A 27,543-nucleotide genomic window follows, 5' to 3' on the forward strand; every position below is an offset into this window, starting at 1 on the left:
AGGGGAGAGGAAGTGTGAAATCTCCCTTTGCTCTTGTCTGTCCTGGCAGAGGGCGGCACAGGCAGCGCCATCCAGGTCCTTCCCCGCGGCTATTGGTTCGACCTGTTGTACGGCACAGCCTTCCTCTTCCTCTGCCTGCTGGTGTGTCTCGTGGGCGCCGGCATCTACGCCAAGGCCACCTTCCTCATCTTCCTCATTGTGATGCTGGTGCTGGGCACTGTTTGCCTCAGCTTCTTTGTGGTGCACCCCCGCTCCGTGAAGCTGCCCACAGGCAGCGATAGCAACGGCACGGACCTTGGCAACGCTTCCTTCACCGGCTTCAAGCTCAGCACCCTCCAGGCCAACCTCCCAGGTGAGCTGAAACTGATTCCAGATTGCTCCACCTAAAAAGTATTGTGTGTCGGGGAGGGGGGTGTCTGTGGCTTTTCTACATGTTGTTGGACTCCCAGTTCCCATCAGCCCTGACCACTAGCTGGCTGGGGCTGATGGGAGTTGTAGTCCAGCAGCATCTGGAGGGCCGCAGGTTGCCCATCGCTGCTTTGTGTTCATTGGTGTTTTGCAACTGTATGAGGACAGATCTCTGCCCCGAGGCAGAAGGAGGGTAGGGAGAGGAAAGAGGAGAGGAGAGGGAGGAAAGCTTAAGAGCAGGGATGTGGGGAGAAATTCGATTCAGTTCACTTTTCAAGCTGAATCTATCAAATTTGCGCTTTCTGAAACAATATCGGAACTGCAAGACAGCCATCCTTCAGAATCGAGTGTCTTTCAAACTGGGGGGAGTTTTTCTCTTTCAGTCTTGCACTTTCTCCAAGGAGCTCTCGGGAGGGGGTGTCCTTGGGTGTGCCTCCCCCCCTACTATTATCCTAATAACAATCCAATGACATAGGTTACCCTGTGGTGTAAGCTAGGCATTTCAGTTTGTGGCCGCTGATTGTTCCTGCCACCCCTCTCTCCCCAAAGAATACTCCAGAAGGCATTCTGGGATGAAAACAAAATGGTTCCTCACCAGCAGCATGCATTTCCCCCCCCCCTTAGAGGTTGCCAGCTGGTGACCACTGAGAAAATCCCAAAACAACTAGGAGTTGAATTTTCTCCGTCCCCACTGGTCTAAATTTGCCTCCACCCCCTCTAAAATGGCCAAAATGGCCCCGCCTGTGAATAGGGTGGTGAATTGGGGGAGGGCACCAATGAGACTGGCCATGCCTCAAAGGGAGGGCCCTGCAGAGCTTGAGGGGGCAGCTAGCAGGAGGAGGACGGTGCCGCTGAAGGCAGGGCTTATCTGCCTTTTAGTTCCTGGGCAGGAGAAGAGGGAATTTCCATGGGTGCCCCTTTCCCCACCTGTGCAGTGTTCTGTTTGTTAAAGGCACAGGAGCCCTTCCTTTCTTGGCCACTGTAGCCCTTTGCTGGGAAGACGGATCTCTGATCTGGGTCTATTTCTGTTCTGTTGAGCCGTAGGCCGGTCTACGGGTGCGGGCGTCTTATTTATTTATTACATTTCTATCCCACCTTTCCTCCACGTTGCTCAAGGTGGTGTACAAACATGGTTCTCCCCCTCTCCGTTTGATCAACCCTGTGCGGAAGGTTAGGCTGAGAGACAGTGACTGGCCTGAGGCTGAGCGGGGATTTGAACCCTGGATTCCTCCCAGGTCCCAGTCCAACACTCTGACCGCTGCTCCATGCCGGCTCTCTTGCCTGTTGCTGTAAGGATTTTAGACATTTTTATGGCTCCAAGGTGCTGCACATTGCTGCCTGGTTGTACATTTTATATTTCTCATGGCTTTTAACGCTCTTGGGACGTGAAGCGCTTTGTGATTAGGAAAAGTGGTATATAAATTGTTTAATGAATCAAAGAATAAGTACGTCCTTCACAACCTCCCGCAGCCGCCTACAGTGTGGATTACACGACCGGGCGGCTGATGAGCTTCAGCACCGTCTTCGCCGTCATGTTCAACGGCTGCACAGGAATCATGGCCGGCTCCAACATGTCAGGTGAGTGCAGATTTGCGCAGCTAGGCACAGAAGGGCCTTTGCTCAAGGGCAGAGTACCTGCTTTGCATGCAGAAGGTCCCAAATCCAATCCTTGGCATCTCCAGGTAGGGCTGGGAAACCCTGGGGAGGTGCTGTCGATCAGTGCAGACAGTACTGAGTTATATGGACCAATGGTCTGACGCAGCATAAGGCATATTTCCCAGGGTGAGGGGAAGATGGCCACCCTGCAAGAGGAGCGTTCTGGGCTTGGAGATGGGACTTCTTTTTGGTCTGGGGTGTCTGATCCCGTTCTCTTGATTTGATTTGGATTCCTGCATTGAGCAGGGGGTTGGACTTGATGGCCTTATGGGCCCCTTCCAACTCTATGATTCTATGATGATTCTCCCGTTCCTCAGGGGATCTTAGGCGGCCGAGCTACTCCATTCCCCGGGGCACCATCACGGCTGTGATCTTCACTTACATCGTATACAACTTGTTGGCTGTGCTGCTGAGCTGCACCTGTGACAGGTACGTGTTGGACTGGCCACCAGGGGGAGCTCCTATCCCATCACTTTGATTTATTGAGCAATAATGATAATATTTTTATCTTCATAACTACCCCCCCCCCCGGTTAAGGTAAATTTGCAGATTTTTTCCATTTTCAAGACTGAGCAACTGAGGTGACTTATTCCAGGACTAACCAAAGTGCCCCCAGCTGAGTTAGCCTAGTAGTTTCAGGTTAGCCTGGAGCCTGAATGTCTCCTCCTCCTCCTCCCCAGCTTGGCAGTCAAGAGGCTTTGAGTTCTGAAGCTTGGGCTCAATTTATTCATGCCGGGGAATCGAGCATTAAATCTTTTATTTGGACTTTGGGCTGTGTATGTGGGAGGTTGTATGTACATGCAAAAAAAATAAAACCTCCCTGCATGTAGAAAGGCAGCCCATCAGGGGTAAGGATTCGAGCTTTGCTTTGATATGTGACTCTTCCTATGTGGGGACGGACCTATAGCTCAATGGTAGAGCATCTGCTTTGCCTGCTGAAGACTCCAGGTTCAATTGCCAGCAACTCCAAGTAGGGCTGGGAAGGACCCATACCTGAAGCCCTAGAGATTTGCTGCCGGTCACTGTAAAGAGACCAGACCGAAGGAGATGGTCTGGCTTAATATAAGACAGCTTCCTATATTGTTTATTTATTTATTATTACATTTATACCCCACCTTTCTTTTCATGAAACCCAAGGCCACTTTACATACGGTTCCCAGGCGGTCTCCCATCCAGACACTGACCAGACCTGACTCTGCTTAGCTTCAGCAGGGAGCTGGCCACATGTGCCTTCAGACCACAGTCTGGGACTATGGAACAGAACAGAGATCAGGAACAGAGAAACTGACTTGAAGGCAGTACATTAACATTTTTTACTGTAAAGAGACCAGGCTGAGGGAGATGGTTTGACTTAATACAAGGCAGCTTCCTATATGCCGAGAGAGGACATTTTAACATCCATCTCACCCCTGCAGGCATTCACTCTGCAAAAGCATATGCGTCTCTTTGGTCACAGGGTCCATTCTCCCTGCCCACTTTTTTGGTCCTTAGTTGGGAATGCTGGGAATCCAACAACAACTGGGGGGCCAGGGGGTTCCCCTCCCTGCTCTGGCGTAAAGCCTACACTGCCGAGGGTTTACACTCTTTCGCTTCTGCGTCCGCCACCAGCAACTTTTGTATGCCGAATTAATAGCACGGCTGAGGTGCACAGCTGCTGCTTTTGGGGCTGCGCAAAAATCGTGTTTGGAGCATTTGGCTGCAGTTGCTGGTTCCAACCCGCCTGTGGTCTCTCCCCACGCTTGGTGGGTGTGGATGGCGGAGGCAGCACGCTTCCAAGTACCAGTTGCTGGAAACCGCAGGAGGGTCTTTGCACTCGGGTCCTCCGTGCGAGTTTTCCACGGGCGGACTGGTTGGCCCCTGTAGAACAGGATGCTGGGCTAGATAGACCCGTGGCCTGATCCAGCAGGCTGTGCTGATGTCCTTATGATGTGTGTGAGAGGGAATGGAACGTTTTAAAGTAGGTTCGGTGTGGCCTGGGCAGCCCCTTCCTGCTCTCTTGTGCTGTGGTTCCTAGTTCAGATGATGCCACGGCTTCTGCCCTGGCCAAAAGGGAGCCTGGGCCTCTTTATTTTTGAAAGCGAAACAAAAAAAATTGGAAACATCCATAGGTTAGTGGTTGAGCACATGCATTGCATGCAAAAGGCCCCAGGTTCAGTCCCAGGCATCTCTAGCTGGGACAGCAGGAATGGGGAAGAGTTTGTTGCTTCCCCAACATGGTGCCCTGCAGACATTCTGGACTCCGGCTCCCATCATCCCTGACCATTGGCCATGTTGTCAGGAGCGGAAGGGATGTGTAGCCCCAACAACACCTGGAGGGCACCAGGTTGGGAAAGGCTAGACGGGTCTAGGTGAAACAAGGTGGCTTTTACTTATTGGGCACTGTTTAAGGTAGGCGAGGCATATCAATCCATAGCTGTTCTAAGGCTACCCAGAAGGCTCTGGGACTGGATGGGATTTGAACCCGGGCCTTGCACATCCAAGTCTCACACTGGCTCTCAGCTTGCTTGACTTACTAATAATCTTTTTGCTCTGCTGTGCTCTGCGGTCTAGACCCTTTTGACATCTGTAGGAGAGCTGGGGGCATGGGTATATGGGCCAGATCTTTGGGTTGTAGTCAACGTTGCACTAAAGCAAATGTTCCGTCAGTGCAAGGGTTTCTCCTTGTGCAATGGAAAATTCTCCCCCTAAATTTGTTCTGGGGTTCTCCCAGCCCTCCTAAGCTGATTTGGGGATGGCACCTGGGGTGGGGAGTTCTGTTGCGCTAGCAAGTAATCCTTGCACCCACACACTGGGCTCCTGCTGGGAGGAAGGGCGGGATATAAATCAAATAACCAATAAATAAATAAATAAATACCTCCCTTTGTGAGCATTCGAGACTGTACATTTTTCTCTGTGCTTGAAAGCTTATTATCTACCTCCTTCTAACGCATGCTTGCTTTTCCCTGCGTCTCTCTGTGTTAGATTATGCATACAGTCCCTCAGGAATGAATGTCCTGGGCTTGCTTGTCTGTCACCTTCCTAGATTAGCCTTCTTGTTTTGAAATGTTAAAACCTGATTGTATACATGCGCGCACCCACACACAAAACTCCAAGTATTTGTGGGTGGTTAGGGGTTGTGTGATAGTAATTCCTCCCCCTCCCCATCCAGATGCCTGTCAGGGCACCCAAACACAATTTCCTATACCTGCTGGTGATTGCACCCATAAGTGATCTTGCAGCACTATTAGTAGAAGCAGGGAAACCTGGCATGACATGAAGTGTGGCTAAGATTGCGTTGACCTGCCTCTGCAACCCATTCTGAGACATTTTCAAGGCAGGCGACCTGGGTCAGGAACACACTGAAGAACTTCAGATCAGAACTGACGCCGCAGAACACCAGGTGCAGAAGAAGCTAAAGAGGCAGCAGTCATGTCCAGCAATGCTCCTCCCCCCAGTTCAGTTCTGTCGTTCTTTGCCTTCCTCTCCCCCACCAAAACGCATATTTAACCAGCCTGTGAATTTTCCAGATCTGAGAACCCATTGTAAGATAATGGCAACATGTTATGTGATTTGCATAATCTAGTTGCAGGTTCAGGTGTGGTTAATTTTGTATTTTATTTTCCCTGCAACTTTTACATCTTCGTTACATGTGCATGCATTATAGATTGTGTGCTGATCAGGGAGTAGATGGCCTCCAGGGCAGTGAAGGCTAGTCAGTTAGGCTGGTGCGACCTCAGTCTGCCCTCAGCCACCCCTCACTTGCCCTGCCTTCTTTCAACCAATCCAGGGGGTGGTAGCATAGGCTGTCAGCTTCCTCCTCCTTAGTTTCAGTGTTGCATCATCATCATCACCATTATTATTAGTATTAGTATTTAATAATAATAAATAATGATAATGATGATGATGATAATTTTATTACCCTCCCTTCACCAGTAGGTCCCAGTATATAAACAACAATATAAAATACAATATTAGAAGCAGTTTAAAACCAATTACATTCACAACAAATATATATCAGAAGTGTCAAAAGCCATGGTGCAGAGGTGTGTCTTCAGCGTATGACAAAAGCTGTACAGTGAAGGTGCCAGATGTTGCTCTGCAGGGAGGGGGTTCCACAACTTAGGGGCTGCCCTCTGCTGGGCCACACATGCCCCAAACTTTGGAGAGCGGTTGAACTACCAAGAGGGCCCCCTCTGCCAGTCTCAACACCCTGTAGGGAAGGAGGAGGTCTCTGAGATATTTGGGACCAGGACTTTTAAAATGAGAGAACCTAATTTGTTAAAAGAAAATCTCCCTCCCCCCTTGCCCCACTGCACAATAATAATACTTCGCATTTATGTGGTATTTTTTAGAGTGCTCAAAGCACTTCGCATACCTCATGTAAGTATAATCAACCATCCTGTAAGGAAGACCAGCTTTACGGTCAGCCACAGTCCAAGAGGATGGGATACGTGTTAGCACTGACTTTGCAGCAGACGGGAGATTTCATGCCAGGCCGGGCTCACGCCCTCTGCAGTTTAATTGCGCCAGCTTCGAGAAACATTGTCCAATATTTCATTGGGGGGGGGGGAGCGCTTGGGCGAAGAGGGTAGGTGGTTTGGCTAAGGCCACCCAGTGAATCTGTGGCCAAGGTGAGATTTGAACTGTGGCTTTCTCCCTAGCGCACAGCTGGACCAATCTGCCATCCTCTGCCTGCCTCTAGGGGGAAGGGCCATAGCTCAGTGGTTAGAGCATCTCCTTTGCATGCAGGAAGTCCCAGGTTCAATCCCCAGTGGCACCTCCAGGTAGGGCTGGGACAGGCTCCTGCCTGAAACCCTGGAGAGCCCCTGCCAGTCAGTGCAGGCAATACTAAGCTAGATGGACCAAGGGCCTGATTCAGAGTAAGGCCGCTTCCTGGGTCCCTCCACATTTTTTCTGGCTCACGCCCACATCAGTCTGCTGCACCCCCTAATGCGGCAGCACCTGTGCCCATTTCCACCCCAGGAGCCTTAAGGATCTGAACCTGAGCCTTGGTCGGAGACGTGCCTGAGGAATGGGGTGTTGGTGGCGAGCCATGCCCACTCCCACAGGAGCATTTGCCAACTGGGCTGGGCGGGTGTCAGGTTGGCGCGCACGGGTGTCTGCACCTGCCTTGTTCTCAGAGAGCACGGCTTGTTAATTTTCTGCTCTGGAAAGTGCTGCCATAAATCGCGGCGGTGCTGGGGCAGCCGGCAGGAATTGCTTAGAATTATAGCTGTCATGTTCTAATACCTTAATGCATGGCCATTGCTCATAATGACAGGGGACAGGGCAGCTTGCAAGGCTGGGGCCTGACGCGCACCTGCCTCCGCTTCCCTCTCCGCCACTCATCCCTCCTCCGCTTGGAAATGTTCAATCGGCCTCGCTGTCCCTGTGCCTCCCCCAGCCCCCCCTGGTTCCCCGATATCAAATCAGCACGAGCTTATTGGAAAGACACGTAAATGCAATTGGGGGTCCCTGTTCTTGCCTTGTTGCTCTGTTCGACGTGCCATGCTTGGCCCCCATTTCTTGCTAATAAGGTGGGATTTTTTTAATGTTTTTTTGGAGGGGGGGGGAATTTAGCACAGCCTGGGAAATGAGACAGCTCCCAGCCAGGCCCAGAGGAGGGGAGGGGAGACTCTGACGCAGAGGCAAGCACTTCTGCTCCACCCTGTCTCGCTTTGCAAGGGGGCGGGTGCGTCACAAATTGGCTGCCTCCCAATCCCATTTGGGACCCCTAATATCCAGAATGCAAGCTTACTATAGTGTAGCAGCCGAGGGGGGGGGGGCAAACCAGACATTATCTTAGTTACTCAGCTGTGCCTTTTTAAGTGCAGCGTTTTTCTTTTATTTACACATGTGGCCAGCCTGGTTCGCCCTAGGGTCCTCAGATTGGGTCTCTGGTATTGGGGGTGATAGTGGGCATAAACCTTTTGACACACACACCCCACTGTGGCCCCAATCCAGATCAGCCCCTCCCCTCTGCGCCTGCAATTTGCATAGAAAAGAAGAAAGCCCATTGAAGTGAATGGGAGTTCAGGGACCTTGAACTAGATTGGGACCACAGCAAGGGGTGAAGAGTTAGACCCCCCCCAATCTCGCACATTGGGGCCCAAATGGGATCGGGAGCCCATGCTGGTAATTTGTGAAGACCTCCCCACCCCCAGGAAAAACGCCTGCAACTCTGCACCTGAAGGTACAGCTTTGTAGCTACCACGCAAGGTAGTATTTGGCCCTGAGCTGTATGAACCCAGAAGCCTCCAGTTCCCCTTCCCTCCCACAAATCGGTGACATGCAAATGCAAGTACCGGCCTGTCTTACAGACTTGTCGTGAGAGTCCTTGAGATGATGAACGCAAAGCGCTTTGAATGCTCTCAAGTGCTATATAAATAACATTAGCATTAATGCAATAAGGTATTGTTTTACAATTGTCTAACATTGTTTAATTCAAGGGTGGTGAGCTGGATCTGGCTGGCGGAGGTAGGTTTGTGTCTCCCCAGTCCCGAGCCCCTCGCGGGTCAAGTTGTACAGGTGGGCAGGGCCACTCACCTGTCAGTCACCTGGTGTCACAATTATACATTGCTGCTTCAGTGCATTAATGCACGCCCATTGCTCATGCCTGACATCATATGTGACATCAGGTGCAAGGCAGGTGGGTGTGCCTTGGCCAAAGCGGCCTTGTGGGCCACATGGGGACACCTGGCAGGCTGGCCTGTGGGGCAGAGGCTCCCCCACCGCTAGCTTTAATTGGTTGACAGCCAAAAGAGTGTTCTCTGCTGGTCCTAAAAGATTCCAGCAAAAGGCAAGACTGGAGGAGGAGGCTGTGTTTAACAGGCGAGACATATGGGGTCAGCGAGCAAAGGGGAGCCCAGAACATGCCCCCGCCTAGCTGGTAGCTCAGCAGTTGAGCACCTGCTTTGCATGCAGAAGGCTCTAGGTTCGGTTCCTCCAGTCAGAAAGGATAAGGTGACAGGCAAGGGGAAATTCCTTTCCCCCCCTTCCTGCCTGAGACCCTTGGGTGTTGCTGCCAGTCAGAGTAGACAGTATTGGGTTTGATGACAAATAATCTCACCTAGTATAAGGCAGTTTGCTGGGCTGCTTTGGAGGAGTGCCAGACGCCTCTCCAGGAGACTTCCTCTTGCACACCCTAGATTGGAAAGTAGCTGGGCAGGCAGGTATAGAGGAAGCCGCCTTATACCGAGTCAGACCTTTGGTATCAGTATTGTCTACACTGACCCACAGCGAGCTCTCTAGGACCTCAGTCAGGGATCGACTACAGCCTTCCCCTGGAGATTCCAGAGCCGCCTCTGCCCTGTAGTGTCGCTTCGTACGAAATCTGCCATGTACAAAATCTGCCTACTGCATAACAGATGTGCTCTGAACTCCACATCAAGTCCTGAACGGCGCGAGTCCCGTTGGATGCAGACACTGTTACCTTGAAGCTATGTGGGCCATCTGACTGGGGGAGACTGCTGCAAGCTGGGGCCCTCTGCCCCCAGCCCACCCCCTCTGCCGTGCTTATGAGCAAGGTGATCAATTTGGGGGGTAATTAGGTATTAATTGCCAAAAGACACTGGCGCTGATAGCCCGTGCTAATTTATTTCCCACCTGCTCACTGCCGCTTGTTAAAATCCAATTAAGGCCCGGCCATTTGTATAGTTTAATGTGTTTGTGAAAAGTTCCATCTTCCTCTCCTTTGTACTTCCTTTATTAAATATTGGCCAGTTGGCTCCTCGAGCGTCAGGAACTTTGTCAGCCACCACCTCCTTGTATAGCTGGGCAAGTGACTTTGATTTGATCAACGGCTGGCTCAGCATAGATCAGCCTTTGCCAACTTTCCCTCCGGCTGTTTCAGACTACAACTCCCAGCAGCCCCAGCCAGCACAGCTGTGCTGGCTGGGGCTGATGGGAGTTGTAGTCCAAACCAGGTTGGCAAAGGCTGGCATAGGTCCTCATAGTTACGCCTAGTGGTTACCGCTCCCTCTAATGAACACCACAAGCTGCCCGCTACCTGTGCCCTGCCTCTGAAAGGCCAGCATGTGAAACTGCAGTTCTCCGGGTTGAGGCAGGGGGCACCCCTGCCTCAACCATAGAGAACATGTGAGATGCGTTACTAAACTGGTCGTGCGAACACCAAGCCTGGCCGGCTCCTGTGCTTCTGAAAGCCGCTTGGTTGGCAGGAATTAACCAGGAAAGCGTCTCACTGCATGGAGAGAACTGTGACCGCTTGCTCACGTCTGCAGGTCAAGCTGCTGTTAAAGGGTAAAGGTCAGTAAAAAGAGTGAGGATGGGGGCGGAGGATTTTGGCACATTCATTTGGGCCTGATTTTGATTTCGGCTGTGTTCGAAACAACCTGGGTGATTTGGCTGCGGGAGATTTTCCCCCAAGAGGGGAAGGGCTGTAGCACCGTGGTAGAGCCTCCAGCTTGCATGCACTCCCAGAATCTTCAGGTGCTGAAATCCTGGAGAGCTGCTGCAGGTCAGCGTATTGAGCTAGATGGTCCAATTGGTCTGGGTCAGTACAAGGCCACTTTTTACCCACGAGAGCCTCGGCTAGGCGAGAATTGGTTTGTTTCCCTGGGATACAGCTGGAGGCATCGACTTCCAGGGGCCGTCCTGTCCCTGTAATGGACTGAGAGCAGAAGGTGCATCTTCCCCCAAGCAGCCCTAAGAGACTCGTTTTGGAGCATAACAGAGCACGGAGGAGCCAAGGCTCCTGACATGATGTGATAGGTGAAAGAAGGCTGCTTGGGATGTGAAGACATCCAGGGGAGGAAGGGCTGGTAGGAGTCTGATGTGGCAGCAGCGGAGAGCGAAAGGCCTTGTTCGGACATGCTGCCTGCCCTAGGTGCGTGCAGGAGCCTCAGTCAGGCTCGTGCCCTGGCGGTCCACAGCTCTGTGGGGGAGCACGTGCTTTGCATGCAGAAAGTCCCAGATCCATCCCTTGGCATCTCCAGTTAACAGGGTCAGCACAGCTGTGCTTGCTGGGGCTGATGGGAGTTGTAGTCCCAAACATCTGGAGGGAAGTGGGTTGGCAAAGGCTGGAGTAGGCAATGCACAGCAGTGGTGGTGGTTTCATTATATATATTGCCGCCCCGTAGCCGAACCTCTCTGGGCGGTTTACTACAATTGAAAACATTAAAAACAAATATACAAGTTTAAAAACACATGCTAAAATGCCTGGGAGAAGAGGAAAGTCTTGACCTAGTGCCGAAAAGATAACAGTGTTGGCGCCAGGTGCACCTCGTCAAGAAAGTCATTTCATAATTTGGGGGCCACCACTGAGAAAGCCCTCTCCCTTGTTGCCAGACGTCTAGCTTCCTTCCAAGTAGGCACCCGGAGGAGGGCCTTTGATGTTGAGCGTAGTGTACGGGTGGGTTCATATCGGGAGAGGCACTCCATCAGGTATTGTGGTCCCAAGCCGTGTAAGGCTTTATAGGTTAAAACCAGCACCTTGAATTGAGCTGGGAAACATACAGGCAGCCAATGCAATGCAATGCCAACTGCAGCAGGTACATAATTACAAGCAGCATTCGGGTGTGTGTGTGCTGTGCTGGATCCGTCCCCAGGGTGTGTGCATTCTTTGTGAGAGGACTGAGAATGTGCCATGTTTAATCCCCCTACATCCTATTAGCAAGCTCATTCTCCTGAGTGCAGATCATTACACCATCCACTTGCAAAAGGGATTGGCAGGCTTCAGAGAAGTACAGAAAAAAGTATTTGGGGGAAAAAATAATTGTAATAAGGGTCACCTTCTACAGAAACATCCAAATGATGACCAAGTACAGTCAGTGGCTGTGGAGTGCTGACGCACTGTTGGGGGAAAGAAGGAAAGGAGGGGGAATAGAATGGAGTGCCATGGAACAAGGCACGGCTGCCTGGCTGGCTGGAACCCTGGACAGGAGCGCTTTACACTGCAACATTTTGTTGCAGGTTGGACTTGCGTATGCCAACAGCAATCTGAAATTTTGTGTCAGCCCTTATGTAGCCAGTGCCACATCAGCCACATGCAAGATGGAGGTCTCGAGGCTTGGAGGAGCCCCAAGGCTTACAAAAGCGTGTGTGTGCACACACAGAAACAAATATTTAGGAAAAATAGACCTTACAAAGGAGTACCCTCCAAAAAAACAGCCCAATGACAGCTGACCATGCCCAATGGCCATGGAATGCCAACTGACTGTTGTATTTGGGGGGTGGGGTAGACAAACTAGTTGGGAGAGGAATGGAATGGAGTATCCTGAAACAGGAGCACGCCACGCTGCAACATTTTGTTGCAGGTCCCACCTGCCTGGGACAAGAAGTGGTATTTCTCTTGCCTGGGACCTTTTCTCAGCTCCTGCCTTTGTGGTGTGTTTGGGGATGCCTGCTGTAGCTAGGATAACATTTCATGTATCTGATGAACTGACAACTCTCATCCATGAAAGGTTTTGCTGTAATTGCATTGGAACTGCTTTTAAAGATGTTTTTAAAGATTCTTTTTTTAAAAAAAAAAAGATATTTAAGATGTTTTTAGTGATTTGTCTCTTGTTTGCCACCCTGGGCTTCTTCTGGGAGGAAGGGCTGGATAGAAATTTAATACGTAGTGGCAGTGGCAATAATAATAATAGGATCAGTCTTTATCATGGGATTCTTGCTGTTTTTGCAGCGCCAGACTAACACACTGATCCCTGGTGGTTCCTCAACTCTTGGAAATGTGGGTTGGGGAACATCTGTGGCCCTCCAGATGTTGTTTGTTTATTTATGTATTTAAAATGTTTCTATCCCTCCCTTCTACCCTATAATAGGGCACTCAGGGCGGCTTACAAAAATAAAATCAAACATGTACATAATAAAATTGTAAGCAGTAAAATCACAAATGTTGTTGGGCCCCACCTCCCATCAGCCCCAGCAGCGGACACGGCCCACTCTCAGGGATGATGGGAGATGTAGTCTAGCAACATCTGGAGGCCCATCTGCTCCTCTCCCTTCCCCCCATCTCCCTATCGCCATCTGCTTCTCCTCTGACTTTCCGCACGGTCACTTTCCCCTCAGGCTCCTCCTCCAGCGGGACTACAGCTTCCTGAGGGACATCAACATCTGGCCTCCGTTTGTCATCATTGGCATCTACTGCTCCACTCTGTCAGCTGCCATGAGCAACCTGATTGGCGCCTCCCGGATCCTCTACGCTCTGGCCAAGGATGACCTCTTTGGTGAGTTGCCCTCCAACTTCCAGAGCCTGTTTCTTCAGTCCCCGCCCCGAACATCAGTGGCTGAAGGATGCCCTACAAAGGGCTAATGTAGGCGTGGAGCAACAGTCAGGCAAGAAGAGGGCTCCTTCTGTGGCCTCCCCATTGGGCGTCTTGAGTGAGCCTTCAGGCAGACCTTGTTCAGGGAAGGAGGCTGCAGTGACGCTTCCTCTGAAAAGGTAGTAGCAATCTTGCGCTATACGTGATCTGTCGCCCAGACTGTAATTATTCTATCCATCCCCTGGGCTGATCACGGGAGTGCGGAATCCAGTCTCCGGCACAGAATTCTGAGGTAATGTCAGTTCACTTTTTTAAAAACAAAAAAGTTCAGGATTCTGGTCCTCATGGGTGCAGAGGAGAGCTTGGAAGTCGAAAGCTAGCAGAACGCACGCATGCTCGCCACCATGCACAGAATGAAGACGATAATACTGACCTACTTATAAGGCTGTTGTAAGGATGGCGAGAAAATATATGTAAATCGCTTCGAACATTTTGAAGTGCTTCATAAATCCTTAGGGATTGTTGTTATGGAATTGTTTTTTACTTGTGTTTGTGTCCTGTTGACAAAGGGCAGTACACAAACTCTTAGACACATAAATAAGTTTAAATTATTGAATGTGCAGGAAATATTTGCGAGGGAGGCTGCTGATGGATAACAAAAATTTTGGTGTCTGGGTTCTCCTGTCTCCTCCCATGTCTACATGCTTCCACTCTACATTCTGGGGGTGAGGGGTGGGGAAACAGCAATAATGACGATAATAATACCCACTTCTCTGAAAACTTGCATCTTGAGACCACAATTAATGACGATCTCTCTCTCTCTCTCTCTCTCTCTCTCTCTCTCTCGCATGCACACATTTCATCTATTTCAAAAGTGCCTTTGCCTGATGTATTTTCTTGTTGGCCTTTGAGTTTCCTGGGCCCAGTGCTTGGACCGTCAAGATCCTAACTTCCAGTCCCCGGCCCGTTGTGGGCCAGGCTCCTTTCGCATAGGAGGCAGAATCCATGGCGCTCCTTTATCCTGATCCAGACCATTGGTCCACAAGGCCTAGTACGGTTGTGGCTGGTGGGAGTTGCAGTCTACAACAGATGGAAAGGACCATGTTGTGGAAGGCTGGTCTTGGGTTCCGCCTTCTGGATCTCGATCTCCTGTCTTTTAATTGACCCCCCCTCCATGCCTGAATATTCTTTTGGGGTTGTTGCCAAAAGCAGCTTATGCTGTAGCCTGGAAGTAAGACGTTTGGCGCTCTGCACTGGAGTCCTCTGTGCTCTCTCTTCTGCCTTCCTGCCTGGCTCTCTCTCTTTCTCTCTCTGTTCCCCTCCCGTGGCTTCCCTACTGCAGCACTTGGCCGTCCTTTTGAAGTCCTCTGCCTTCCTGGCGGCCTGCCCGGGCAGTCTAACATTAGGCTGTGCTGCCGGTGCCCTCATTTGGCAGGTGCTGTCGACTGGGCTCTTGTTCTTGAGCTGAGGCATACCCCTCTCGAGGGCACTAGGAGATTGCTCCAGACGGGGCAGGGAACATAAAAGTTGCTTTATGCATACATATACTGAGTTAGGCCCTTGGTCCATCTAGCACAGCACTGTCTACACTGTCTGGCAGCGGCTTTCCTGAACAGCCCTTCCCCTGAAAGAAATTTGGAGAGTTATATAGAATGCAGGGAGACCAGAAGCTGCCCTGAACTAAATCAGACCAGTAGTCCATCTACTCAGTATTGCCTACTGATTCGCAGTGGCTCTCCAGGATTTCAGATAGGAGTCTTCCCCAGCCCTATCTGGAGATGCTGGGAATTGAACGTGGGACCTTCTGCATGCAAAGCAGATGTTCTGCCACTGAGCTACAGCCCTTACCAGGGGGATGTTACATGACCACACCTGGGTTTCTTCTCCCAATGGAATTTTTATTGTATTTTATTTTATGTAGGTAATTTATATACCACTACATCCCCCCCACAAAGAAAATCTCAAAGTGGTTTACAACATCCTCAAAATATCACAGATGATAATCAAAGACAAATAATACATCGAAGGTTCTGTATTTTAGAGCAGCACCAATAAGTATTAAACACTGATGTAAATGGAAGCCACGAACACCTGAGACGTGGTTAATCAGGCCCGGCACCAGTGAGCAGCCAAGTTGGGCACTGGCCAAGGGCCCCTGCTGCTGAGAGGGGCCCCTGCTGCTTTGGCTGGGCAGGTGTAGTTCCCGCTCCATGATCTGCGCTAGCATCTGGTTATGGAGTGTGCTTCCTGAAATCCGATGCTGGTGTGGATTGTGAAGTGGGAGCCACCCTCCCAGACAGTACCTCCCCTGTTGTCACGTCAGCTCACTGTACCTGCATGCTTGCCACCACCCAAGAGGCAGCGGGAGTGTGTGGTGCCCAAGAGCCTGCTGCAGTCTGGTGCTGGCCCTGCCCATAATGACAACTGGAAGATCCAAAACAGAGAAATGCAGCACAGGCAACCAGCCCCACCCACCAAATATACAAGCGTGCATCTATAGGCGGCAGCAGCAGTGTCACTTCTGTTGCCGTTGCCCCAACTTCAGCCCCCCTTGCTCCCCCCCCCTTGAGCTCCCTGCTTTCACCATGGAGCACCCGCAGTCATTCCTTGACCCCGCCATCTAACCATAAAGACAAAGGAGCAGCAGGAAGGGGGGGGTGGTACCCTCCCCCTCAGGGCAGCCCAAAAGGAAACATTTTCTGTGTTTTCCTCGTCGCCTCATCCTGCCAAATCTTCAGCAATGCCCGCCTGTCGCTCCTTGAAGGGCAGGAGGAAGCTGGTCAGGCTGCGGGTCCATCTAGCTTGGAGTTTCCCTGACCAGGCCCTGCGGCTCTAGCTCCCATCAGCTCTGACCGTTGACCCGGCTAGCTGGAGCTGATGAGAGTTGCAAGCCCAAGAACAACTGGAGGGCCACGGGGGAGGGGGCCTTCCCTGCCCTCCACTGACGGGCGGTGGCTCTCGAGCACGTCGGGCAGGTGTCTTTCCCCGCCACTGCCTAGCGACCTGGGACCTTCTGCGTGCCAAACAGGCACTCTGCAACTGGGCAATGGGCTTTGCCTTCAAGCCTGGCATCAGCCTAGAAAGCTCATTGGAAGAATTGGCAGCTTTGTCCGTCCCTCACTGTACAGGCATTTCACCTCCGCTGCCCCCTGTGCTAGCCTTCCCCAACGATGGGACTTGTAGCCCAAAACATCTGCCGGGAAGCGAGTTGGGGGAGGCTGTTTGACCACACCCACCTCACACATACCTGCACACACCATTTTTTTAGCTTGAGCTGTCTGGGTCAAGACCCAGTGGGAGCTTGTGACCCCACTGCCTTCCGTTTAGCAGTGCTGGTGGGGTCACGGCCCATCCCAAGGGGACATCATTGGCTCGCCGTTTTGTGGCACTTTGGTTGGCCGTAGTAACAGTGTTGGGTTTTGGAGTTCTCCCAGACACCTGAGCTGTTTGTGAATATATGACCAATACAATATTCCCACCCAGCAAGGACTGTGGCACACTTGACAGCTGCAATATGCTTTGTTGTTCTAGGGGATGCAGCTGGGAAAATGAAGATCTGATTGCAGATGCCTAGAGTGGAAGGGGGCAGACTCTTTGGGGAGCCCCACCTAAGCCATTTTGAGCATCTTGAAGGAAGGGGGCAGCACTCGTGTACATTTATGAGCTGCCCGCTAATTAAAGAAAGAGTGGTCAATTGGGAAAGAATAAAAAGTTGTAAAGAGGAAAAACGTGCCTTGTCCTTAGATTCTGCATGTCCCAGCAGGCAACCTCTTAGCAGGGCCTTTCGCACATCTTCTGAGATGGACCTTGACACCAGCAGACTTTATATATAGTTGTATTAAAAATAATAATTATATATTAATCTGCTACTTGAGGGCCAAAGTTAGCTTTGGATCTGTGCCCTTAAGTGTAGGATTGGTGTGGTATTTTCATGTAAATTGCCAGTGCAGGTGAATTAGGGCCCTAGTATAAGGGGTAGGGGGCTTTAACCCATATGACCCAGCTGTAATCCTGATCCGGATCTCTCCCTCCCCCCATGCGCACTTGTGCTATTACATTTAAAGAAATAAACCCTTCCATTTAATTCAGTGGGAGCTGGGAGCTTCCTTCCATATGTGAATTGCCAGCATGGGGCCCTCAATCCAAATCACAACTATAGCTGGGGTTCTCCCCTTCCAGATTTTATCCTCACAATGACCCTGTGAGGTAGGTTCAGCTGAGAGACAGTAACTTGCCCATGGTCGCCCAGTGAGCTTCATGGCTGAGCGGGGATTTGAACCCTGGCCTCCCAGGTCCCACACGTACACTCTGGTCGCTACACCACATTGGCTGTCTTTTTAATTCATTAAAGCCAGCCAATTAATTGATGATATAATTAATATAATATAATATAATGGGCAGCGGCACTCTGCTGTGCTCCTGTGCACTTTTCGATCAGGGGCGCATAGACTTCCTGCTTATAGGAACTACATAATTGTTTTACTAGAACCCCAAGGAGTCACTAACTGGAGCCAGGTGCAAAATAAATGACTCAGGCAGGCAAGTGTACAACACTTAGGATTAAGGAGCAGGGTGCCTCTGAACATGGGCTCAGTCCAGGAATTTGTGGTCAGTAGCAGAATGAAGATCATAAGTCTTTTCACCCTCACTTTTTTTTTTTTTACTCTTTGTGTGTGTGTGTTGGGTAGACTTTTCAGTTATTGCTACTGTTAGACAATTGGGAGTCAGAAACTCCTGCAGATCTAGTGCAAATCACCAGAGATCTAGCAGCAGATTCTGTCGTTACCTTCTGCCCACTGCTGCTCTAGGGGAACAATTTCCCTGCTTCCTCTCTTTAATAAACACCAATTTAATAGAGACACTGGTCTAATTCATTGTGTTGCTTCTCTCTTCTCCGTTCCTTTCTGGCTACAAAGGCAAAGCTCTGTCCCCAGCAAAGCAGACATCCCGTGGCGGGAACCCCTGGGTGGCCGTCATCTTCTCCTGGGTGCTTGTGCAGGTGAGTTTGGCCATTCCGCTTACTGTTCCTTCGGGTGCTGTTAGTTTAATCCTGGTGTTTTTGTTTGCTTTGTTCCATTGATCAGTCACCCAATAACAATAGCTCTCTGGGCAGCTTGTGAAATGAAAGAGATTAAAAATCACAGTTCCAATGAAACAGGAATTGATAAAGCAGCAAATAAAATAAGCAGGGAACAAACCCACAAACAACATATTGTTCTAAAGCCAAGGCCTAGACAGTAAAGCATCAGAGCAACAATCAGTAAATACAGAAAGCCAAAGTTCTCAAATGGTGTGTGTGGGTCTGTCAGCCGGCACCGGGACATGGAATAATGGGCTCAAGAAGCCAGATTTCGACTGGACATCAGGAAAAACCTCCTAACTATTAGAGCCATATGACAATGGAATCAATGACCTAGAGAGATAGTGGGCTCTCCAACACTGGAGGCATTCAAGAGGCAGCTGGACAGCCATCTGTTGGGAATGCTTTGATTTGGATTCCTGCATTGAGCAGGGGGTTGGACTTGATGGCCTTATAGGCCCCTTCCAACTCTACTATTCTATGATTCTATGGGCAGCTACAAGCCCAAGCTGCCGGTGATTGGAGGAACAGGACAGGCTCTCAAAGGGAAATGCTTTGCAGATTTTGTCACTGGGGATTAGATGGGGCCAGGAAGCCAGGCAGGTATAGATCGGCACATGGGCTAGCAATCCTGGAAAGTTGGCTACATGGAAAAGGCCTAGAGAGCTTATTACAGACAACGTCAGAATCTGGCTGCTACCCAGACTGAAACATTTCTAGCAGGTGTGGAGAACCTTTGGCCCTCCAGATGTTTCTGAACTGCAACTCCCTTGAGCCCCAGCCAGCATGGCCAACGACCAGGGATGGTGGGAGGTGCCGTTCAGCAACATCTGGAGGGCCAAAGGCTCCCCACACTTGATTTATGGACAAACCAGGCTGAAGAGGGTGGGTGGACAGATTGTGCGACTGTTGAGCTACCTGAGCTATGCACAATCCTGGCAGGACGACACCACCACTGTCAGCCTCCCCCCCCCCCCCCCGGCCTGAGTGGTTCGCTTCAAAGAGCAACAGAACACAGACCTGAAGGCTTCTGATTCCAGTCCCGGTTGCTAAAAAGACATTGGGCAGGGTCAGGTGACCCTTCCACGGTATGTTGAAAGAAGACATCAGAAGGGTTGCAGGGGGCTTCTTGTCTTGGCTACCACACCTGGCCACCATACCAGCCACACGTTCAGTGCATTGGATGGTGGAGCTCTATGCACAAAGTCATGTATATATATGTAGAGCTCCTCCAGGCAAGGGGGGGACCCTGATTGGGCCTGGCTCTCTCCCTTGTGTGGAGAAGCTCTGTGCATGCACATCAACACACACACAGAGAGCCCCTTCTATTTATTCATTTATTGAATTTCCATCCCGTCCTCCTTCCTGGAAGGAGTCCAGGGCAGCACTCTGAATGTGGATGCTACGGTTTGTGGCGACTGACCGTGGCAGGACCTGCCCAGGAGGTCCCATCCGCACACACCCCATGCATTTGCCCTCTGAGAATAGAGGGATTCACATGGTTCTCTCTCTCTCCCTCCCCCCCCTCTCTCACACAGACACACACACACACAGCATGCATTGAAATATCATAAGCATTGAGGCTCTAGGAATGAACTGCAGTTGCTAGAGCTAGGGGTCCTCTGTCCGTGTGTGCATTCCTTCCCCTCCTGTAAGCATGAAGGATTTATGATATGCATAGGGTGGGGAAACTGTATAGAGGGAAGTCCCCACCACCATCATAATATTGGGAGCTGGGAAACTGTATAGAGGGAAGCCCCCACCACCTCAGAGCTTGGAAAAGTTACTTTTTTGAACTACAACTCCCATCAGCCCCAGCCAGCATGGCCACTGGATTGGGCTGATGGGAGTTGTAGTTCAAAAAAGTAACTTTTCCAAGCTCTGGGCATAACACAAAATTAGAGAGTAGTTGTGGTGAAGCTTTTTCCATAATTGTATTTCCTTACCAGAAAACGCTTGACTAATTGAATTTCTGCCTGCCATACAGCTGTCAAAGGCACAACAGCCCTGTTTTTCCCAAATGCCAACCCTAAACCCAAAACTTTGGCTGCCATCCTGTACCCACTTACCTGGAATTAAGCCCCATTAAACAAAAAGTCAAAGACAGGAAAAGTGCACTAAAAGAGAGGGCAAAACCGCAGCTCTTTCAGACCCCAGGGCTTGCTATTGCCTGGTGTCCAAACAACTCATTATCAATCACAGCTCTGACTTCACTCATTGGCTAATAACACTGACAGGCAGGAGCAGCCTGACACAAAAATTGCTTAGAAGGGTACCTGCACATTTTGCTCCATAGCATTCTTTCTAGGAGAGCTAGAGACACTCTTCTCTTTAAAATGGTCAGGTTTTGGGCTACCTCCTGGGAGTGCCACTGAAGGCCTGTGCAAGTGCCACGGCACCCACGGGCAATGGATTGGCAACCTCTGATGTTCAGAGTGCATTTTCAGAGTGCAAATAGATAAAGCCACACAGGGCACACACAGACATCTGTGCTGGCTGGGGCGGATGGGTGTTTTAGTCCAAATCACCTGGAGGGACCCAGGTGCCCTTGCACTGCTCTTGTCCCTGCACGTGGCATCCTTTGGGCAGCTGTTACAGGTCCACATTAGAAGCTGGGGGAAGCGAGTTGGCACATGTCCGACATGAGATCCGTATCAAGCTCTGCTGGAGGCATCCCAGGTGCATTAAACAATTGGTCTGTTGCCGTGTGCAGCAAGATGCCCTGCTCTGACTCGGAGACGGATCGCAGCGAGGCACCCCGGAGACTCCCATCAGCTAATCTGCAGGAGCTGCCATTCCCCGGCTCTCTCAATAGCGTGCGCCGCTCTGCCAAATTGGACAAATACATGTAATGCACAAAAAAATTGCCCCATTAGCCGGCAAGGAACATTGCGGTGCACTCACAAAGGAGGGGAGAGCCATTTGGTGCTTCAGGCCCAATTGAAGTCACCATGGATCAGAATCAACGCCTGGCAACGGATGCGGCGTCATTTGCTGTGCAAAAGACTTGCGCTTTTTTGGGTGGGAAGAGAGAATATGCAATGTGGTGGAGCTTGAATTGTGCCTGATTTTCTTGAGCTTGAAAGGGGTTAGGATGAACCTATGGACAGAGCCCCTTAGTGACAATAATAGGCAATAGGTGAAAATAAGTGGCATTAATTGCAGTCCAACCAGCATAGAAAGGCATGAATAGCTTCCAGACAGGGAAATTACCCCGAAAGAAAGCCATTGGGGCTCCTGACAACTGAGCTCTTCTTAGCGCGTGTCCAGGTCTTTTCTTTCTCATGGAGGGCTCGGTCCCTGAGCTTGTCTTCGGCAGAGCCACCCCTAGGCACCAGGAAGCAGGGCAGTTGCCCCGGGCCCCACGCTTTGGGGGGCCCCCACGCTTGGCGATCTGCATATAAAAGCAGCCACCGCGTCCTCCTCGGCCGCAGTAGCAAGCTGAGGGGAGTGTAGAAATGAGCTGGGAGGAAGAGGTGCAGCGGAGGTCTCCTGACGGGTGCGGTAGCGAGCCGGGAAGGAGAAAACCTCGCAGCGAGAAACGCTAAGTGAGTCTACAACAAAGGCTGCAAAAAAGGGAGCTGCAGCCGAAAAATACAAAGCCGCCGCCAACGAAGGCTGCAAAAAAGGGAGCCGCAGCCGCAAGCTCCTAGCAGCCAAAATACAAAGCCTCCGCCGCTGCCTGGAGCAAAGGATATACATAGAGAGATAGAATGTGGGGGGGGCAACTATGCTTTTGCCCGGGCCCCGCACATGCTAAGGGAGGGCCTGGTCTTCAGTGCAAGGGCTCAGTCCCAGAACATTTCTGGCAGTTGTATTAAACAGGCGTGATGATTAAAGTGTCAGTCTGGGACGTGGGAGGCCAGAGTTCAGATCACACTCGGCCATGAAGCTCACTGGGTGACCTTGGGCCGTTCACAGTCTCTCAGCCTAACCTACCTCGCACGGTTGTTGGGAGGATAAAATGGGGTGGGGGAGAGCCATGTTTCTACACCACCTTGAGCTCCTTGGAAGAAAGGTGGGATATAAGTAGTAATAAATAAATAAGCAAACCAGAGTGCCCCTGAGTGTGAGACCTCGACCAGCAGAGGTCCACAACCGTTGGCTGGCTGTGGGAGCCGTTCCCAAACTGATACCCAGCGCAGTCCCAGCCCTCTCCCCAAGAGGAAAGATCTCAGCTCACACTGTTCCACTAAAACCTGGCACAAGGCCTGGACTTGCAGCTTGTTCCCCTGCCCAGAGCCAAGGAGGAAGGGAGGGCAGGGGATCGTTCCCTCAGTTGCTCTCATGTACCAAAGTACTTGGAGCTAATTGGGAGTGCAGTGCAAAATGGCTAAGCCCCCTCCTCACTGCCCCACCGTCTTTTCAGCTTGGGATTATGGGCGAAAGGGATAATAGAATAGTAGAATCGTAGAGTTGGGAGGGGCCTACAGGGCCATCGAGTCCAACCCCCTGCCCAATGCAGGAATCCAACTTAAAGCATCCCTGACAGGTGGCTCTCCAGTGGACCCCTGATGGAGAGTATTGCCACTGTGGTGCTCTTATCAGCCACGCGCATGATGCTTTCTCCACCTCAGGGGGCAGACTTGGGGGGGGGCAGCTACCAAGAGGCAGAAATAGCAGCTGCCATTTTGGTACCCCAAAAAAAGTTGTTGGTGTTTTTTAAAAAGATGAAGAGCGGGGTAGACTGGTGTGTTTTGGAGCTGTAAAACTGGGCAGTGGCTGCAAGACCTAATCCCAAACCCTTCTGCCATGAGGCAGGACCGCCCAGCCAAAAAGCGCCACGTCTTCGGAACTGGTGTGATGTCATGGATGAGAGCGGGAGCTGTTGAGCCAGAACTTGGAGAAGGGGCCATAGCTCAGGGGCAGAGCATCTGTTGCAAGCAGATGGTCCCCAACGGCATCTTCAGGTAGGGCTGGGAATGTCCCTCGCCTGAACCCCTGGAGAGGTGGCTCCCGGTCAGCGTAGATGCTGCTGAGCTAGGTGGGCCCAATGGCCTGATTCAGTATATATTCCCTTCTAAGCCCCTGGTTCAAATGCCCAGCAGCTCAGTCCCAAGTTTGGAAGGTAGTCACAGAATCATAGAACAGTAGAGTTGGAAGGGGCCTATAAGGCCATCGAGTCCAACCCCCTGCTCAATGCAGGAATCCAGATCAAAGCATTCCCAACAGATGGCTGTCCAGCTGACTCTTGAATGCCTCCAGTGTCGGAGAGCCCACTATCTCTCTAGGTCACTGGTTCTATTATCGTACCACTCTTAACAGTTAGGAGGTTTTTCCTGCTGTTCAGTCGAAATCGGGCTTCCTGCAACCTGAGCCCATTATTCCGTGTCCTGCACTCTGGGACGATCGAGAAGAGATCCCGGCCCTCCTCTGTGTGACAACCTTTCATGTACTTGAAGAGTGCTATCGTATCTCCCCTCAGTCTTCTCTTCTCCGGGCTAAACATGCCCAGTTCTTTCAGTCTCTCCTCATAGGGCTTGGTTTCCAGTCCCCTGATCATCTTTGTTGCCCTCGAGTCTTTGACCCACTGCTACCTCCTCTCGACACTCCTTGCGTCCTTCTCCAGAACACACCAGTTCTGACAGCTCTGTGGCTCAAGGCAGCTGCTGGTGCACCAGTTCTTGCTAAGATGCCCTATCCGGAGGAGATGGGGCAGGGCTGGCGGGCTAGCTGCCACCTAGAATGGCAGGGTTGGAGGTCCACTGGGGAATCTGACAGTCTGGGGAGAAAATTAATGCCTTAGTGGTGACCTGCTCTGTGTGAGGAGCTTGGAAATGATCTAGGCTCAGTTGACATCTTCTTGGCCACTTGGGTCACCTGACACAACCACGCACCCCCATTGAGCTGGGAGCTGCAATAGCACCGTCTGGCCATCTGGAGCCGTGGCGCCAAAGCACAGTGGAGAACAGACTGGCTGGTTTTATCTCTGGTCAGAGGCATCTGCCGGGCTACCTCTGTTCATGAAGGATCCCTCCACTGTTGGCGGCAGTGTGTCTCTGAATTCCACTTGCTGGGAATCATAAGCGGGAAGAGTGCTGTTGCACTTGCTGGGAGAAAAGCGCCAATACTTGTAACAGGTAACCTGGATCAGTGAGGGGGGGTGATAGACAGAAAGGCAACCTGTAAAAAAGAAGGATGTTGATATGCAGATTGTTTTTCTCAGGCTTTCCTTCCTTCCTTTTTCTAGCTAGTTCATGTTGGTGTGTGTGAGTACTAGCCTTGTGACTCCATAATGGCCACATGTACGTCTGTACCAGAGCTTGGAAGAGTTACTTTTTTGAACTACAACTCCCATCAGCCCAATCTAGTGGCCATGCTGGCTGGGGCTGATGGGAGTTGTAGTTCAAAAAAAGTAACTTTTCCAAGCTCTGGTCTGTACTCAGAATGGCTTTATTTCCCCGAAGTAGTACTGTAAGCCTTAAGTTTCTTTGTTTTTGCAACAACGAGTCTTGCCAAACTACTCGTTTCTGTACTCTGCTGAGATACGCGTTGGATTACTTGGGCCATTGGCCTGATCCAGCAGCCAGGCTCTTCTTGCTTTTTCTTGCTGCCCTACGAGAGCCCAGTTGTGATGGGAAGGTATGGTGCCACTGCCCATCTGCCCTCTTGTGAACGGTGGATCGGTATATCCACTGGGCGGTATCTAGCGTTCTGGTTCTGCGAGGGCTTGTGGAACTGAACTTTCCCCTGCATGCCCTCGAAATTGGATCTGGAAGGTTGGGGGGGAACCCTCTGGAGCAGATTTGAGGGGCGCATAGGGGCAGGAGAGGACAGGTAGGTCCTACTGAGAGAGCGGAATTCTGCTTGTGGAGCATTGGATACAACCCAGTGGGTCTCTTGCAACAGTTCTCTGATCTGCATCATTGGGGTGGGGAGCAGAGAGGCGGATGGGAGTGTTGCCTTCCCGCAGCAGGGAACCCCCCCCCCAACTTGAAAAGTACCACTTGCACTTGGCCTTTCCGTTCTGCCATCTGTCATCTCGGAGCTGCGACGCTGAAGCTCACAGCCTCTGTTCCTCTATCAGGAGCTCACCGAAAGTCCCCAGCCTAGCCTTGCCCACTGCCTCTTCCCCCACCATGCAGACCCCTGCAGCCTCCGACTGCCCCCTTGGCGCTGGGGCATGATACCTTTCAGGACTGGCTCTTTTACCTTGACGAGCAGCTAAGTGAATTATAAATCAAAGGCAAGTGTCAGGGGAGGAGGAGGTGGGGGAGACTCCATTAGAGCAGCCAGGCACGATCTCCACTTGGCGCACGCTATTAACTCGCAACTGGCTGAAAATCCCCAATTGCTTAAATGGTCTGAATAATCTCAACCTCTTCCCTGGTTCCCCCACCCCCTGCCAAGCAATTATGGCAGGTTGGCTGCACTGTTGAGGCCAAGCTCTTGGCCTGGGGCTTGGGGTGCGCAGGGCTGGTGGAGGCTGAGGCCACCGCAGGAAGGGCCTGCATGGCTAGCAGAGTGGAAAGACGCAGCCCAAATGGGAGGCATGTAGCTTAGCAGGAGGGCACATGCTTTGCATGCAGAACCCCCCCCCCCCACACACACACACAGTTCAAGCCCCGGCATCTCCTATTTAAAAAAAAAAAATCTGGCTTAGCAGGGCTGGGAAAGAATAAGAGGGGTGTGACCTGGCATGATTTTGCCTTACAGGAACAGGGGGCGCTGCCTTCTACTGAGTCAGACCATTGGTCCACCTCCCCCCATATTATCTGCACTGACCAGTAGCAGCTCTCTGGCATTTCAGGGATCTCACCCAGCCCTACCTGGAGATGTCACCAGGGATTAAACCTGGGAGAACTTTATGCATTCAGAACAGATGCTGCGCCACTTGAGCTGCAGCCCTTTCCCATAGCCCTGAGTCCAGCTCAGAAGAGGCTGGCAGTCGCTCCACGGGGATCTTTCCCAGCAATTGCCACCTGGGATGCTCTTATGGGTCAGTAACTGTTTAAGGAACAGGAAACAGAGAGCAGGAACACATGGACAGTTCTGCCACTAGAGCGATGTAGGAAGTGGAGCCCCCCTCCCCCAGATCAGTATTGGGACCTGTGCTTTTTAACTTGTTCACGAATGGTCAAGAGTTAGGGATGAGCTGTCCAAGCTTACTTGTGATTCCAAATTGTTCGGGGTGGTTAAAACAAAAAGGGATTGCGAAGAGCTCCAAAAGGACCTCTCCAAACTGAATGAACGGGCAGTAAAATGGCAAATGCGATTCAATGTAAAGAAGGGTGAAGTGATGCACGTTGGGGCAGAAAATCTTAATTTCCGATATACGCTCATGGGTTCTGAACTGGCAGTGACTAACCACGAGTGAGACCTTGAGGCAGTCCTGAGTAGCTCAATGAAGATGTTAACCCACGTCTGCAGCAGCTGTGAAAAAGGCAAACTCCATGCTAGGGATCATTAGGAAAGGAATTGAAAATAGAACTGCAGACATTGTAATGCCGTTATATAAATCTATGCTGCAGCCACATTCAGAATACTGCATACAGTTCTGGTTGCCTCACCTCAAAAAGGGTATTGTAGAGCTGGAAAAGGTTCTGAAAAGGGCATCTGGGATTATCAAGGGAATGGAGCGAGTCCCTTATGAAGAAAGGTTGCGGCATTTGGGGCTTTTTAGTTTAGAGAAAAGGCGAGCCTGAGGTGACATGTTGTTGTTGTTGTTGTTATGTGCCTTCAAGTTGATTACGACTTATGGCGACCCTATGAATCAGTGACCTCCAAGAGCATCTGTCATGAACCACCCTGCTCAGATCTTGTAAGTTCAGGTCTGTGACTTCCTTTATGGAATCAATCCATCTCTTGTTTGGTCTTCCTCTTTTTCTACTCCCTTCTGTTTTTCCCAGCATTATTGTCTTTTCTAGTGAATCACGTCTTCTCATAATGTGTCCACAGTATGACAACCTCAGTTTCATCATTTTCACTTCTAGTGATAGTTCTGGTTTAATTTGTTCTAACACCCAATTATTTGTCTTTTTCGCAGTCCATGGTATGCACAAAGCTCTCCTCCAACGCCATATTTCAAATGAGTTGATTTTTCTCTTATCTGCTTTTTTCACTGTCCAACTTTCACATCCATACATAGAGATCGGGAATACCATGGTCTGAATGCTCCTAACTTTGGTGTTCAGTGATACATCATTGCATTTGAGGACCTTTTCTAGTTCTCTCACAGCTGCCCTCCCCAGTCCTAGC

General features: G+C 50.9%; 1 protein-coding gene across 4 annotated transcripts in view; it reads left to right on the forward strand.

Moving 5' to 3' along the window:
- LOC133389587 (solute carrier family 12 member 9-like) overlaps positions 1-27,543 on the forward strand; it is a 122,723-nt gene that overhangs the window by 33,624 nt on the left and 61,556 nt on the right. For 3 of the 4 annotated variants that reach the window (XM_061637531.1, XM_061637530.1, XM_061637533.1), the window contains 5 exons: positions 50-352; positions 1,879-1,986; positions 2,382-2,493; positions 13,072-13,229; positions 18,182-18,264. In XM_061637531.1, the coding sequence (XP_061493515.1) occupies positions 50-352; positions 1,879-1,986; positions 2,382-2,493; positions 13,072-13,229; positions 18,182-18,264 (764 nt within the window). The remainder of the gene's footprint in view (positions 1-49; positions 353-1,878; positions 1,987-2,381; positions 2,494-13,071; positions 13,230-18,181; positions 18,265-27,543) is intronic. The other variant, XM_061637534.1, reaches the window with a different exon arrangement.

This window comes from Rhineura floridana, chromosome 7, assembly GCF_030035675.1.
Source record: "Rhineura floridana isolate rRhiFlo1 chromosome 7, rRhiFlo1.hap2, whole genome shotgun sequence".
Classification (NCBI taxonomy): domain Eukaryota; kingdom Metazoa; phylum Chordata; class Lepidosauria; order Squamata; family Rhineuridae; genus Rhineura; species Rhineura floridana.